A 15,341-nucleotide genomic window follows, 5' to 3' on the forward strand; every position below is an offset into this window, starting at 1 on the left:
TTACAACTGCACAGAAACACCACCAGCCTGCCAGGAAATCCTGTTTACATAGGAGGTACCATCCCTACTTGGGGTGGAGGCATGGAGCTTGTGTCCATGCTCAGGCAAGTATGAAGAAATTACATCTCAGACTTGCTTTTAGTAACTCTTCAAAGCCTACACATTGTAACTTCATTTAGAATCTGTAACTAGAGTAAAATTATAAAGCTATCAGCCTTTTAATGTGATCTGTGTAACTGCATGAAAAGTTGCTCTATTTTGATTTCTTTTATATAAACCTAAATTACTGCAATAATCATTCTTTTTAGTCTCCTGACTAATCAAAATGGAGTTTAAACATTTTATTGTTCATATCTTTTATAGGAATTTTGATCTTTAAAAGGAAATAAATATCATGTTTGCTGCTTTTCCTACTTTTGGGGTAACTGAGGTAACAAAACAGTATGGCTTTATTTTTCCATCCCCCAACTAGAAAAGGTAACCAGAACTCCAACCAGGTGAGAGTAGCTAGGTTCACAGCAAACTGCAGTCAACTTCACAGATTAAGGGTATTATACTCCACAGTATGTTCAGTGAAATCAAAAAAGAATTTCAAGTACCAGCTTCAAAATACTAATTAATATTGTCCAGAGAACGGATTCCTCTTCTTGAGATGCATCTTCTGGAGCATAAGCGTGCTTATGACTCGTATCTGTGCCATCCGAATACGCCGTCTCACCAAATGGGTACTGTTCGATGGTTCGGTCATAGTAGACTTTCATTTCAAATTCGCTCTCGTGGTGAGATGGGTGTCCGTAAATCCCTATCCCCACAGGGCGCTGGAAATGCGCTGGAATAAAAACGACGTCCTGGCCACAGGTAACAGACTGCAGTTCATAGTCATCAAAACTCGGGTGGAGGGTGCTGTCAGACACGTACAGGTCTGCATCGCCCTTTAAGCTCTGCATCTTAAGAACTATCTTTCCCTCATGATTTAACCGCAGATAGCTGTAATTCCCGGCTCCTATCTGACCCTGAACAACATGCAGAAGTATCCATTCTTCTGGAACTTCCTCCTCGTCAGAGGCATTCACCAAGGACACAGCTTGAGACGCTAGCAGTATCAGGAGCGCGCTCTTCCAGGGAGCTGCCATGGTGGTGACACCTAGCGCCGCAACCTCATCTGTGAGCGGTCTGCAGATAAAAGCAAGGACGCGCTCAGCACGCTGTTTACACCTGGGGCAACTCTGAATGTCAGGGCAGGACACGTCCGTCCAGGCCACCCGCCGGGGCTCAGACTTCGGGCGGGTCCTGGGCGACCTCTGCGGCCCGCTGCCCTTGCCCCTGGCCCAGGGAAGAGGAGGGGAGAGCATGGGGAGGGGATGAGAGAGGATGGGGAAAGGAGGGGAGGGGAGAGCACAGGAGAGGAAGGAAGGTGCTACGGAGGGGATGGGGAGAGATGGAGAGGGCAGAGGACCGGGAGGAGAGGATGGAATGGGGAGGCCGTGCAGGGAGGAGACCCACGGGGAGAGGAGGATGGGAGGCCCGGAGGGAGGAGGGGGCCTGGGTCGGGTGCGGGCGCGACGGGCCGGGGCCGCCTGGGGATCCCGGAGCGCGGGCCAGGCTGAGGGGCGTCTCCGGGTAGCTCCGCCGGGAGCGGAGGGGCGGGAAGGCCGGCCTCCCGCCACGCACTCACCCCTCTCCCCACAGGGCGCCGCGCCAGCAGCACCGGGCCGGGGCCGGGCGGCCGCGCCGGACGAGGCGGAAGTGAGGCGGCGCCCGGAAGTGAGGCTGTCCGGAAGTGGTGTGGCAGCTATGAAGTGAGGCCTCGGGGCGGGGGGGGGGGCGGCGGCCTCCGGGCTCTCGCGAGAATGGAGCAAGTGGCGGGTGCGCTAAGGGGGGAATGGGTTTGTAACCAGGGCGACGGGGCGAGGGCGGGGCGCAGGCCCTAAGCTCTCGGGTGCTCACCTGACAGAGCGTCCACCTCGCGGGTCCCCAGGTGAGAGGCAGGTGCGCCCAAGGGCCCCTTGTCCGGGCACCTGTTCCCTGTCGTGTGCTCCCCTGACTGAGCGACCATCTCGAGAGTCACCAGGTGACAGGCAGGTGCGCCCGAGGGCCCCTTGTCCAGGCACCTGTCACTTCTCCTGTGCTCATTTGACTCAACATCCATTTCGCCAGGTGGGCACTATGTGTGGGTGGGTCTTCTGGTGAGAGGCAGGTGCCGAAGGGCCCTTGTCCAGGCACCTGTTACCTGTTTTCTTTTCCTGTTAAGAACATGGTACTTTGTGAAACGCTCCGAAAAGAGGCTTCAAAATGGAGTTTTGTTTATATTCGGGATTTATTTTGTTAATTTGGAATATGGGTTAAGGGACACCTATTGGCCACTGAAAAAGATTTCCCTAAGAAAGATTATGTGCATTTTAGTATCACACTTTTGTGTGGATTCCAATTCTTGTGTTTCATTTTAGAACCTGCTGAATCACTTTTGTGGAAACAAGTGGCATATAAATATTAAAAATATATGGAGTCAGCCTGGTGCTGTAGCGGTTAAGTTTGCCCGCTCCACTTTGGTGGCCCGGGGTTCCCAGGTTAGGATCCTGTGGCAGGCGTCGCACATATAAAGTAGAGGAAGATGGGCACGGATGTTAGCTCAGGGCTAATCTTCCTCACCAAAACACAAAACCAAAAACATGCAATGACCCTTGTGCCCGTTTCTATAGAACCTGAACTCTGCCAAGTAGCTACAAAATTTGTGGGTTAGTCAGGATGTAATGGAGATTGGCATGTGTTGGGTTAAAGAGCGTGTATGTTGGCACATTGAATTGTTACGTTTGCAGTCACTTATGGTTGTGTAAAAGTGGCATGAAGGTCTAAGGCTGATTATATTTTTGGGGTTGACTTGACTGAAGTTGAGAGAAGCTGCATCCAGGTGGGTAGTGACTCACTGGTCTTGGGCTAATGATGGAGATGGCACTAGTGGGGCTGGAATACCAGAGAGTGGATGGGACATAGGGATACATCTGGATCTGTTTTGAATCATTAAAGAAGGAAATGATTTTAAAACGTCGGTATGATAACTGTTATTAGTAGTCAATGATTTGTGCTTACTTGGTAAGTCACAGGCACAAAAGTGCAAAATCTGTGGGCTATAAGTCATCCTGGCCAGCAGAAAGAGGGTATAGATTTTTTTTTGGTTAAAGCAACTAAATATAAAAAGTAGTATTACCTTTTAAAATATTTAATAATTTAGGAAAGAAATTAAAGACAAAGATATGCCTGGGTATAATTTGGTACTGTTTCCACACCTCTGTTATCAGTCCTTGCTCCATTTTATACTAGTTCCACCCTCAGGATATCTAGAGTTAGAACCTCTCTCCTGTTCTGGCTAAGGTAGAGAACTTTATATTTTCTTTTGCTACAAAGTAAAGCGTCAAGGACACTTTAATTATGGTGCTATTTGTCACTTTACCACCGGAGCTCAGCATGCTGTCCAACCAGCATGTTACATTTTCCTCACTCAAGAATGAGACAGAGCATTTCTGGCTTGCTGAGCTGCTAAAAGAGAAAGATTATGATCTTTTCTAATCAGAAAGGAGTAATTTCTCTTTCTAAAAGTATACATATACACATATGTACATAGAAAAAAACAGAACAAGGTGCACAGGGTTTTAACAGTGGTACCCCTTGAGTAGTAGAGAATAATTATTTTTTTCTTGTATGGATTTTCTAATTTTGTACAATTCACATGCACTGCTTCTGAATCACTAAAAATGTCTTGAATGTACAGCCTCCAGTTATCTAGGATTACTGTCTGCTTTGTGTTTACTGACTTAATTTTAAAACAATGGTCTCTCCAGCAGCCATTTGTCACTGCGTTTTCCTGAAGTACTTACATAGTCTTAGAATCCCGTTAAAAAAATAACTTGAGTGTAGCCTCTCAGGCTTGTTCCTGTGCGTGTATATCAGACTCTTACATTGGTTGTCCAAGGGGAATGTGCAACAAGGAGAGGAGGTGGGCGGGGAGGGAAAGTTTAACTGTAGTATTTATGTATTGTTTAAGAGTTTTGCACTGTATTGCTTTTGTAAGCAAAAAAAGTTAAACAATTTATATCAGTAAGGGTAGGCTAGTGCTGTGGCAAACAACCCTGACAGATAATTGTATGTGTCTTGCTCACACAGTCCTGTGTGGCTGCTCAAATCAGATCACGCTTTTAGGCGTTCCCTCTTTCGTTCCCTCTTCCTTAGGCTCTCCATATCCTCTCCATTTAGTCAGTGCTTGGGGGAAGAGAAGAGAGAATCGCGTATGGGAGGGTTTTATGGGCCAGGCTTGTAAGTGGCCTACGTTACTTATGCCCGCATACTCCCTCCCCGCTGCCCTGGCCAGAGCTCAGCCTCGTGGTGGCATCTAGCTGTAGGGGAAGCTGGATCATGTAGTTTCCAGAAGGAAATGGAATGAATTGTTGAACAAGGGGAAGCACTTGTCATTGCCTCCCTTCTGGTGACCAGACATCTGCTTCTTTCTTGAACCCACATAGAGAACTCACCTCCCCAGGGCACACATCTAGTCACGGCATCCAGCAGGACACAGAACATCTCCCAGCATGGCACAGTTCTCTCCATCAGCCCCCCGATATGGTTCCTCATGGTCCGGGTGTTACCGGATACATACCCAGGTTCTTTATCTGCCACACAAGAGGGGCCAAATACAACTAGAACACCAGGCTTATGGCAAGGAAAGAGTTTGTATTTCGGGTGACGTCAGCCGGGAGACGAGAGCTCTCAGATTTGTCCTGTCTCCCCGAAAGTTGGGAGGCAAGGGGTTTTAAAGGTTGTGAGGGATGTGGCTGCTGGTAGGGAGGGGGAGCCTGTGGCCTTGCTGGTTGGCGCTTTCCCACCAGCCTGCGTTTGGCCTTGTGAGGCTGCTTGGAGGGAGGAGGATGGTGGATAAGGGAATTGCAAGTGGGTGTCCTTCAACTGTCTCTGTCTCCGTAGTGGATGGTGGATTCTGGCTCCAGGAAGCCAAGGAGTTGAGGTCTGAGAAGCTTTAGCTTGTTGATGTCAGTTTCCCTGTAACAAACCTCAAGCACTGGTAATTAGCCAAAACATCAGTGTGAGCCCAGCTTGAGGGCACCTGGGCTTTTAACAATTAGTAACTCCATCTGCCTTGTGAAGTTCAGGGATACAAAAACACCCCAATTGTTACATATGAATGTAACTTAGAGAAGCAGGGAAAGAGGATGAGTGCTTTTGGTTTTAACCCCATATATTCTGGGTTTAATGTAGGGGCACTGATATCAGGGCCAGTATCATGGGAACCTATGAACTAAAAAGACGAGCTATCCGCTCCCCCACCAAAGCACTGGGTTAAATGTGACCAGGGTTATTGTAACAGAATCTCCCCTTCATAAGGGAGATGGGTCCATAATGGTGCTGAAATCGGTGGGGTGATCTAATTAGATTTAGGTCTAATCTAAATCCTATTGGACCCCGACTCTGCTGCCTGGGGGCCCCCCTTGTCCATTTGTCCGTTGTTGGTCCTACCCTCAGGCCTCTTCCCTTCATAGCCTCATCTGAAGGGGTCGTGAGATGATGCCCTCCTGGAGGGCTGCCGTGGTCCACCTCCTGCAGCAATGAAGAGGGACCAAAGATGCTCAGTCTTAAGCAGCCAGGGTGTCTTTGTCTGTTGCTCCGTGTTTCTGTGGCCTCCTGGCTCTCTTAAGGGCACAATGGGCTCTGGTCTGTACATCCCATCAGCTGCGTGTGTCAGCTAGCAACTCCACCATAACCCTGACTGCGTATGCTTTTCAAGGCTTTTATCTGTCTTTTTGCACGCTTGCTCTCTTGTCTTTCCTGGAATTGAACGGCTGGTACCTGGAGGTTATATGGAACTGAAGGCTTGAGTGGGAAGGTACCTGTCCTTGATCTGGTCTTTTCTGGAAGGCTGTCTTGTTGGTCCCTGGTCCCTCACCACAGTTTTCCTGAAGTCCTCACACTTCTGGACACTTTCTGTTTCCACTCACTTTTGCTTTGTACACCATTCTTTCTTCATCCAATTTTATGTGTTGGCTGCAAACACTGATTCCTTCCAATCATTTCGCCTAGGGCTGCAGGATCAGTCAGCGTGGGGTCTTTCTGTCAGGTTATCACAGGATAGAGTTTAGTCAAATGTTTTGTCACTGCATAACATGAATCTTGAGCTGTCAGCCTCCTGAATTTGTTTCCAAGCCACACCACTCAGTCACTGAGCAGCACCTGCTTCAGGGTCCCAGGTTCTGCACTGGCTGGGGTGGGCTGTCACAAGTAACCTCAGCATGCCAGTGGCTTCACACAATAAAAGTTTGTTTCCCGCTTACACAGCAGTCCATCCCAGTGCCCCTGGTCAGGTGACCCTCACCAGGAAACAGCTCAGACAACCACTTTTTTCCACTATGTGCCCTCCCTCTCAGCCTTTGGAGCCCCCTGCCTTCACCTGTGGTGGATAAAGTGGTTGGAGGGTCACACATGGGACCATATTTGGGACCAAGCCTGTGCATAGGGGTGTGACTTCTTCCCGCCTTCCACTGACCAGAACTCGGTGGTGCTGCTGTGCTTAATTCCAGAGAGGCTGGGAAATGTGGTTTTGCTACATTCCTGTGGCTCCAGGGAGAAAGCAGAAAGGGCTTGGTGAAAAACTAGCAGGAGACTGCCATACCACGGAAATGGGAAAGCCAATATTTTAACAGGTGTGAAAAGAATACTTGTTTGTCAAGTATTCTTAAATAAGACATCTGATGGGGTCCCCAGACCACCCTCAGGCTCGATGCCTTACTAGGACGACTCACAGGGCATGGGAAAACTGCTATACTCACAGTCACCATTTCAAAGGAGAAGGCAGGTGGAGCCTGTTCCAGGAGACACCAGGCCTGACTTACCTCCCTCCCAGTGCAGTCACGCGGACATGCTCACTTCTCCCAGCAACGATGGGTGACAACCTCTGTGAACCCAGGGAGGCCCACTGGGCCTTGGTGTCTGGGGATTTAGTGAGGGTCAATTGTGTAGACACGCACTGCCCACATGACCAACCTCAGCTACCCAGACTGCCCCCAGTCTGGGAAAAACAGGGGTTCACCATAAATCGCATTGTCAGGATAAACTTAGGTGGTCAGACTGGTCAACGCCGCCCAGGGCCTCAGGTTACAAACACACCTCAACAGGCTCATCTCCCAGGGGCCAGTGCCCAAGACAGGCCTCTCCTGGGAACGTGCAGGGTGTTAGCCACTGGCCTGCCCAGTCAGCCCTCTCCTGCCCAGATCTCGTTCCATTCAAGTCCGAGTAGAAAGTCGGGGCCAAACTGTTTCATTCCTCTGTCCACCGAGATGAATTCTAGAGGTTGTCAACCCACCTTGGTGTAATGATTGTGGTTTACAGCTGTGCAGCTGTACGCTTGTGTGTGTGTGAGGGACATGTTTTACTGGAAGACAGTTGTCGTTTTCTCTGGTGTGTTCTTTTGTGGCATGCAGCCTCTGGAAAATTAAGATAGTCCTGCTAGGTGGGTATTCCTAGAGATGGTTGAGAAAATCAGTTTTCTAGGAAGCTTTTATTTGATTGGTTTAATTTGCTAACAGAAAAATCAAATGAGACAGTAGTTATTTTTCACCTGAACATTTACTCCATTTTAATTGCATTCACTTTGTATGTTCATATAGGAAATATTAAAGACCTTTGCTATTCAATGAACTGTTTTTTATCTCAGTCCAGTGCTGGCGTTCTTCCAGGCAGAATATAACAGACGAGATACAATGGCTCATAGGCATACCAACATGCTGGTTCCAGGAGGAAAATGACAGACACTCGAACAAGCTGACCCAACCATGGAGATGCAGAGATCATGAAGGTCTCCGGCTCCAGCCTGCGTGTGATCCAGCACCGGGGCTCCCTCTGGCTGTAGACGTTGTGACTGTGTAATGACGTGACCCCATGAGTAACATATGAAATCCGTGGATACGTGAACAGACTTTAGTGTTGTAACCAAACAGAACTTGCAACAAAGTTGATTTGACACATTAGAATATTCCATTGGGCCTGTCAACGGAGGAAAATTCACTACAATTCAAACAAAAGATATTTATTTGGGGAATTAGAATTGCAATTTGGGGAGCACAGATTCAGGTAGAAACTCAAAACGTGTTCTGATTACAGGAGAGGGGCTTAGGGTTTTTATGGGAAAAAGGGAGGTTGAAGTGAGTTGTATTACAGACAAGTTCATTGGTGCTAGATGAGGTCAGGCTGGGTTTGTACTTCATTGATTGGCTTGAGATTCACTCATCAGGCAAAAGGCTAGCCTTGTCCTTCATTGACTGGTTGAGATTCGGTCATCAGCAAAGTCGAGTCCCAACAGTCCTTACAAGCATGATATTCTTGTCCTTAATGACTTCTTGGAATGCTAGCAGTTTGGTCCAGTTTGGAAGATACAGAAAACAAGACGCGCAAGGCAGTTCCTCTGAAATGGCTGCTCCGGCTCTACTGTAATATGGCTCCACTCACGTCATCCTTCACAGGCCACAGCGCAGTCACGGTTATGAGGTGCAGGTTGTGAATGGCTTGCATCTGGATGCCTGTCATTCCTGGGGTCAGCTGGGGAAACTGGAGGGTTAATAGGGCAGAGCGGGAGGCCGCGGGCCTTTCTGAGTGCTGGGAGCCGCCACCAGCGCTGCTGTGTTTCTGGGTATTCCAGCGCCAACTCTAGGAAGAGGGGACCTGCAGGCTCTGCAAGCAGTGGGCACGTTCAGGTGTCCTGGACCGAATTGCAGGTGGGGGGTTTCGAAACGTGAAATGCTCGCCGGGGTCAAGACTGCCTGTCGCTTTTCTTAAAAATCAGATGAGAAGGGTTGCCTTCTTTTGTGATAGCTGCACCGAGCAGGGACCTGAATCATGTGAAATGTTGGCGGGGAAGGGTGTACCCACTGCTGTTCCAGCTCCTAAACTCTTTCATTTCCAGGGTCCCTCAGACCTTCTGTTATGATTCTGTTCGGAATCCAGTCCTCCTCCCACTTCCGTCTTCTGCTGCGGTGAGCTCACGCTGCAGGTGGATGTGCAGGCCTTTGAGTGGGAATAGGGCAGACTTTATGTCTTAGTCCCTTCAGGCTGCTTTACAGAACACCAGAGACCTGCTGGCTTATACACATTAGCCTCAGTTCTGGAGGCTGGAGTCCGAGATCAAGGCATCGGCAGATTTCGTGTTTGGTGAGGGCCTCTCCCTGGATCTAGACATCTGTCATCTCACTGTGTCCTCACATGGCGGAAGGGACGAGGGAGCTCTCTGGGGTCCTGTTATTATAAGGGCACTGATCCCATTCACAAGAGCTGCACCCTCATGACCTGATCACCTCCAAACACCATCACATTGGGGGTTAGGATTTCAACATATGAATTTGGGAGACACAGACGTTCAGACCACAGCACTTCAGATGGTTGTGTACTTACACAGATTAGTGGCAGCTCTGCACCACTCAACCACACACGGCTGTTTTCGCTGCTCTTATATTTATTTGTCATTTGTTTTGAGATTATTTAATTTTCATCTAGTTGTGCTCTATCACTCTAACTTGACTGACACGGTGGAGGGGACACTTGTCCTTTTTTTGGCGACTCCTGGGGATTGGCACACAATGTGCTGAAGCATAAGCCATCTGTGTAGGTTGACCATCCACTCAGGCCCTCCAGACCTTGTTCCAGCTGTGGGGTCTAGAACTGTATGCTATTTAGTGTGTCCATGGAAAGTTCCAGAACATTCTCTACTGTGTTGTAGTCACGTGCTCCTTGTGTGTCCTAGAGGTTTGCTGTGGCACCTGAAGCACAGTGTCGAGACCTCTCAGCTTTAGGCTCTGTTATCTACAGTTTCCTGCTGGTGGTGAGATTTTTTTTGTTAGTTATAGTGTAAATATTATTCCACTGTCTCAACTTGTTAAATTCTTAATTGTGATGTCCTTAAATAGAACATGGTTTTGGATGAGTTCCCAAAGTGAGATCCCTGGGTAACAAGTGTCCTTCCTTTTTTTTTTTGATGAGGAAGATTCACCCTGAGCTAACATCTGTTGCCAGTCCTCCTCTATTTTGTATGTTGGTTGCCGTCGCAGAATGGCTGATGAGTGATGTAGGTCCACACCCGGGAACCGAACGCAGGCCGCTGAAGGGGAGTGCGCCAAACTTAATCACTATCCCACGGGCCTGGCCCCAAATGTCCTTGATTTTAATGTGCCGATTGGGCCAGCTCTTCTGCCTTCAGAAGCCGCCGTAGTGACTGATGAAGGGGACGGCAGCACTCTCCTGGAAGAGCCCTGTTGACTCGGAGCTGAGCATCTGGTGTCTCCTGTCTCTGATTGTCTCCTGTCTCACCCCCTCCCAGCCAAGCAGAATGAGAGGTTCTGTGAGCTTGGGGCCCACTGGGGACAAGGCCAGCCTGGCTGGGTGCTACTTGTCTCACATGGGCCAGCTGTAGAAGCTGCTATTCTGCAGTTTTCTAGAAAGAGTCATCTGCCCCACAGACACAGATGCAGGGCCAGGAAGAGAGCACCGGACCCTCCACTGCCTCTTGCTCCACACCCCACTGCCGCCTGCCCTGCCCTGCCTGGCCCGGTGAGCAGACCCTCCCCTGTGGTACCTTGATGGGGCCCAGCCTGGAAGGAGGGGAGACACTTTGAAATGGGTACAAGACTTAAATTCTTATTTAGCTCACATTTTAACACACAAAAGAGATAAAGGGATTTCAGCTGGAGGAGGGGAAACTAGACAAGGTGGGTATGAAGAGCAGTGGTGGGACAAGGTGTTCTTTCTGCCTGGGCCGTGGGGGCTCATGCTGTTAATGGGGGGCCGGCCCGGTGGCGTAGCTGTTCAGTGCGCGCGCTCTGCTGTGGTGGCCCGAGGTTCCCAGGTTCGGATCCTGGGCGTGCACTGACGCACCGCTTGTCAAGCCATGCTGTACGGTGTCCCATATAAAGTAGAGGGAGGTGGGCATGGATGTTAGCCCAGGGCCAATCTTCCTCAGCAAAAAGAGGAGGATTGGCATCAGATGTTAGCTCAGGGCTGATCTTCCTCATGAAAAACAACAATAACAAAAAAAACCGACCTCGGGGATCTGAACAAAGCTGTTGTGATTTTTAATCTACACTTTAGTGTCACTTCCTCTCCATCTTCTTGGGTCGACTTTCCCCCATTTCCTGCCGTCTTCTCCTGCCTTCTCCCCAAGCCCCCAGCACTGTCACCTGAGGACTGGTGAGCCCTGACCATGGGCCCCTTCCTGATCATCTGAGCAGATTCTCCTTGAAGCTAAGATCTTGGGCTTCCTGGAGGCCCTGCAGGAGCCCTGCCGGTCCCGGCACGAATTCTGCATTCATGATTTTAAATACCTCTTTTCTTCAAGATAACCCTCCCGCAAAATTTTATAAACTGAAGGCCCACAAACAGGCGTCTATGCTGGTGTGAAGCAAAACTTATTTTTTTCAGATTATTGTGACCCATACAGTACTTTTTGACATCGACTACAATGCATTATAGTGATTGTACCCATCCCCGTGATTCCTATAAATGTGCAACATAGCTGCAGATTTTAGCCTCAAAAATGTGATGGTTTCCTGGCTGCAGGATAGGTTTTAAGCTTTTTCTCATTTATTTATAATAGCTCTCTAAATATTAAGGATGTTAATTCTTTGTCTTTATTGTTGCAGATTTTTCACCAGTTTTCTGTTTGTTTTTGATTTTTAGTGATGTTTTGTAACCTGCAGTCCATCTGGAATTTTTGTTACTATTTCCCAAATGGTTGTCTAGTCCCCAAACAATTAAAACAATTTGTTTCTCAAAGCTTAAGGTAATATTCCTCCATACTTTGTCCCAGTTAAGCTCAAGTTCTGTCCAGGGGTTCCTGCCTAAGCAGGATTTATGGCAGCCTGTTGGGTAGAAAATTAGATGGCCTGCAGCTCAAAGAAGAGGAAAACAACAACTGTGTCCCGGGAAAGTCTGGCAGGGAGCTGAGCATTTGGTACAGGGGAGTGAGCAAGTCCTCTCAAGTCAGAACAAATGGTGTGAGTAGGATTGAGATGGCTGGACTCTTGTAAGAGGCAATGTGTGGGCAGCCCCAAGCCCAGTCTCCTGCAGTGGTCGGCTGGCTGGGTGTGCTTTGGCAGGGACACAAGCCACATAGAGCAGCAGTGAGTGGCTGGGCAGGGATGTCAGGCGAGTCTGTCTGGCTGTAAACCCGAGCTCCTCCCTCACAGCATGTTGCCAGCAGGGCTGATGCTTTCTCAGATCGAATGGAACTGTGAGGTCACATCTAAGGACCAGTCTTCTGTGTGGGCTGCAGTGGAGAGGCCACGGAGGAGGAGTCAGAAATGTGAAGGCTAGTCGTCTTGATTCCATAACTGGTCGTATCACTTACCTCTCTGATTTTTTCACCTGTAAAATGGAAAAAAAAACATTTAACAACTTTATAGAGTTAATGTGAGAATTAAATGATATAATGTATTTATTGTTATACACAAATCTACATGATAATATCTGTAAAAGTGATCGGTAAACTGTAAGTTTGTATACAAATACTATTATTTGCAAATCACAGTACTCACCACTTTGTCAGCACTTCTGTGGCTGAGCTTCAAGTGGCTCCAGTGCCTGGAAGGAGGTGTGAGGCAGGGCAGAAGCAAAGAGGACTCCAGGCTATTGCACCATGTGTGTAAAAGGATTACGTCGGTGCAGTTATTAACTGTGAGGTGGGAAAGAAGTCTGACACATTTTTTTATTTTTGTCAATGTTTTATTAGTTTATGCTTTATAAGACGTAGCCTGTGAATCAGTGATTATTTAACCCAAGGTAATTAACGTTAATAACAAGAATGTTGTGAAATAGTTGAGTAAATCCCGGATTAGCAACAGGAGATCTACATTCTAATTGCAGTTTACCACCATCTAATTTGCTTGGTCAATTTAGAAAGTAACTTTGTATCTTAGCCATTGATAATAGTCATCGATTTCAGTAATAACTTTTTGAATGCTCTGCTTAGTGCCAGTGCTGGACTAAATGCCATACAGGCCGTCGTCTAATCCTCACCACACCTCTGCAAGGTAGTTACTCTCTCCATTTTCTGGCTGGGAAAGACTGAGCAAGTCTCAGCAAGATCTGTTAGGCAGAAATAGTGGGACTTGACTCAAGGTCTGTTTGAAAGCCCGTGGGGAGGAGTGGAGCAGTCACTGAGTCGGAACCCCCAGGATTTTCAGGGATTTCTCTTCCTTTCTCTTAGCAGCAGGAGGGAGAGGTGAGTAAGTAGATACGATGTGCTGTGTGTATAATCACATTAGTAATTATTAATAATTAATAACAGACTATTGTCTATATTAAATATCACACCCGAAGTCATCTTGTATGTACTTTGTGTTTTCAGATTGAACATGGAAGAACCACAAGAGATTTCTTCCACTAACGATGGCTGTGTAGGTGACATAGTCATAGAGAAATACCTGGTTGAATCCCAGGAGTCCGCGTCCCACGTCCAGCTTGCTTGCAGTGTGCCGCACTGTGCCTTCCCTCTAGATGGAAACAAACTTTGCATATGGAACACCAATGACCCTTCTCACCAGGTATGTAAAAACTGTGTGTGTTTCCTGTTAAGTCAAATGACACAAAGAGCCTGCCATCACCTCGCCGTTTCTCTGATGCTGTTTGGGTAATATTACCATCCATGGATTCAGCTCTAACTATGGGAGAAAAATGTTAAAAATAAAACATTATATTAAGTTTTGATTTTTAGAAAATAAACTGTCTGGAATCTCTTTATTAAAAAAAATTCTTCAGTAAGAACATGAGCAAGAAGAGGTTCATTGTAACACAATCAAGACAAGTTGAACCTTTGTATGTTTTTAGTACAACACATTTAAGGAAGTTTATGGTGTTTATTGCAGAATCTTTTACATCAAACCGATAGAATTTTAAACATCATTAGTTTTCATTCTAAAGCTTATTTCATGACTAATATCATTATCTGAATACTCTTAATAAGAACAGGTTTCATTTTACAAAATGAAAAAGTAAACTCTGTGAACATTTTTTGGTATTCAGATAATTTTTATCTTGATTTGGGCTTCAGGAGTTTGAGGACAGTGATTATAGTTACATAGGCACCAAAACTATATTTACTGTGAAATTTTCCCTTGACTTTCAGTCTTTCTGGCAATCACTTTACTAATAGAAGAAGCTGTTCATTATTATTAAAGAGGAGTCTATATTTTTATTTTTTTCCCCCAGTTAAGAGATCTACATTCAGATCTCCAGCTGATCTCTCTTACTTTTTCAGTGAAGTATAAAATACCTAGAAAAATGTGTCCTGGATATCAAGTGCACATTGTAGTGGTTCTAACAAAGTAGACACAGCTGGGTGACCACCACGCCGGCTCTGCTCCTCTCCATCAGTGCTCCCTTCTCTCCTCCCTGAAGGTAACTCTATCTTGACTTCTAGGACCATGGGTTAGTTTTGCTCATGTCTGAACTTTGCATACATGGGATTACGCATTATGTATTCCTTTGTGCTGGTTTCTTTCATTCACCATTGTGTTTATGAGATATCCACATTGCTTTTTCGTTACTGCGTAGTATTCTGTTGTACAGAGAGTCTACAATTTATCCATTCTACTATTGGTGGACATTTAGCTTATTTTCACTTTGACTATTGTAAATAAAGCTGCCATAAAGATTTGCCTGTCTTTTGTTTTATAAATGTGATTTAGGTCAAGGTGGTTTATAGTGTTCTTCAAATCTTCTATGTTCCTGCTGATTTTATGTCTACTGTTCTATCAGTTATTAAGAGAGGCATATTGAAATCTATGACTTTAAATGTGAATTTGTCTATTTCTCTTCCATCAGTGTTATTCCAGGTATTTTGAAGCTCTATTATTAAGCATGTGAGTGTTTAGTATTTTTGTGTCCTCTTGATGAACTCACTCTATTAATATTATGAAGTAATGTCCTTTATCTCTGGTAATATTCCTTGCTCTGAAATTTTGGCTAGTATTTTCTTTTTTTTTGTCTACTTTTTACTGTTTTTTTTTTGTGTGTTAAGACTTGATTATTATTTTTTAAGAGCAGTTTTATATTCACAGCAAAATTGAGAGGAAGGTACAGAGATTTCCCATATAGTCCCTACCCCCCAACATGCATAGCCTCCCCCATTATCAACATCCCCCATCAGAGTGGTAGGCTTCTTACAGCTGATGAACCTACATTGACACATCATAATCATCCAAAGTCTATATTTACATTAGAGTTCACTCTTGGTATTGTACATCCTTTGGGTTTGGACAAATGTGTAATGATATGTATCCACCATTATAGTATCATACAAA

General features: G+C 46.4%; 2 protein-coding genes across 2 annotated transcripts in view; one reads left to right on the forward strand and one right to left on the reverse strand.

The window, feature by feature from the left end:
• Positions 1-326: 326 nt before the first annotated feature.
• On the reverse strand, positions 327-1,771 carry C38H6orf120 (chromosome 38 C6orf120 homolog). Its single transcript, XM_004443231.3, has 2 exons — positions 1,676-1,771; positions 327-1,173 (listed from the first exon to the last, which is right to left on the reverse strand). Exon 2 carries the CDS (start codon positions 1,131-1,133, stop codon positions 579-581), a length of 555 nt encoding a protein of 184 aa, XP_004443288.1. The 5' UTR covers positions 1,134-1,173; positions 1,676-1,771; the 3' UTR covers positions 327-578.
• Positions 1,772-1,930: 159 nt separating this feature from the next.
• The window catches only part of WDR27 (WD repeat domain 27), a 94,510-nt gene continuing 81,099 nt past the window's right edge, over positions 1,931-15,341 (forward strand). Inside the window, exons 1-2 of the mRNA XM_087425007.1 lie at positions 1,931-2,157; positions 13,388-13,583. Coding sequence (XP_087281133.1) covers positions 13,395-13,583 — 189 coding nt within the window. The 5' untranslated portion in view covers positions 1,931-2,157; positions 13,388-13,394. The remainder of the gene's footprint in view (positions 2,158-13,387; positions 13,584-15,341) is intronic.

The sequence above is a fragment of the Ceratotherium simum genome, chromosome 38 (genome assembly GCF_057802395.1).
Source record: "Ceratotherium simum simum isolate JZ-2026a chromosome 38, ASM5780239v1, whole genome shotgun sequence".
In the NCBI taxonomy this organism is placed as follows: domain Eukaryota; kingdom Metazoa; phylum Chordata; class Mammalia; order Perissodactyla; family Rhinocerotidae; genus Ceratotherium; species Ceratotherium simum.

Excerpts from the sequence above, each read along its gene's own strand:
- C38H6orf120 (XM_004443231.3), bottom strand. The coding sequence starts at position 1,133 with ATGGCAGCTCCCTGGAAGAGCGCGCTCCTGATACTGCTAGCGTCTCAA.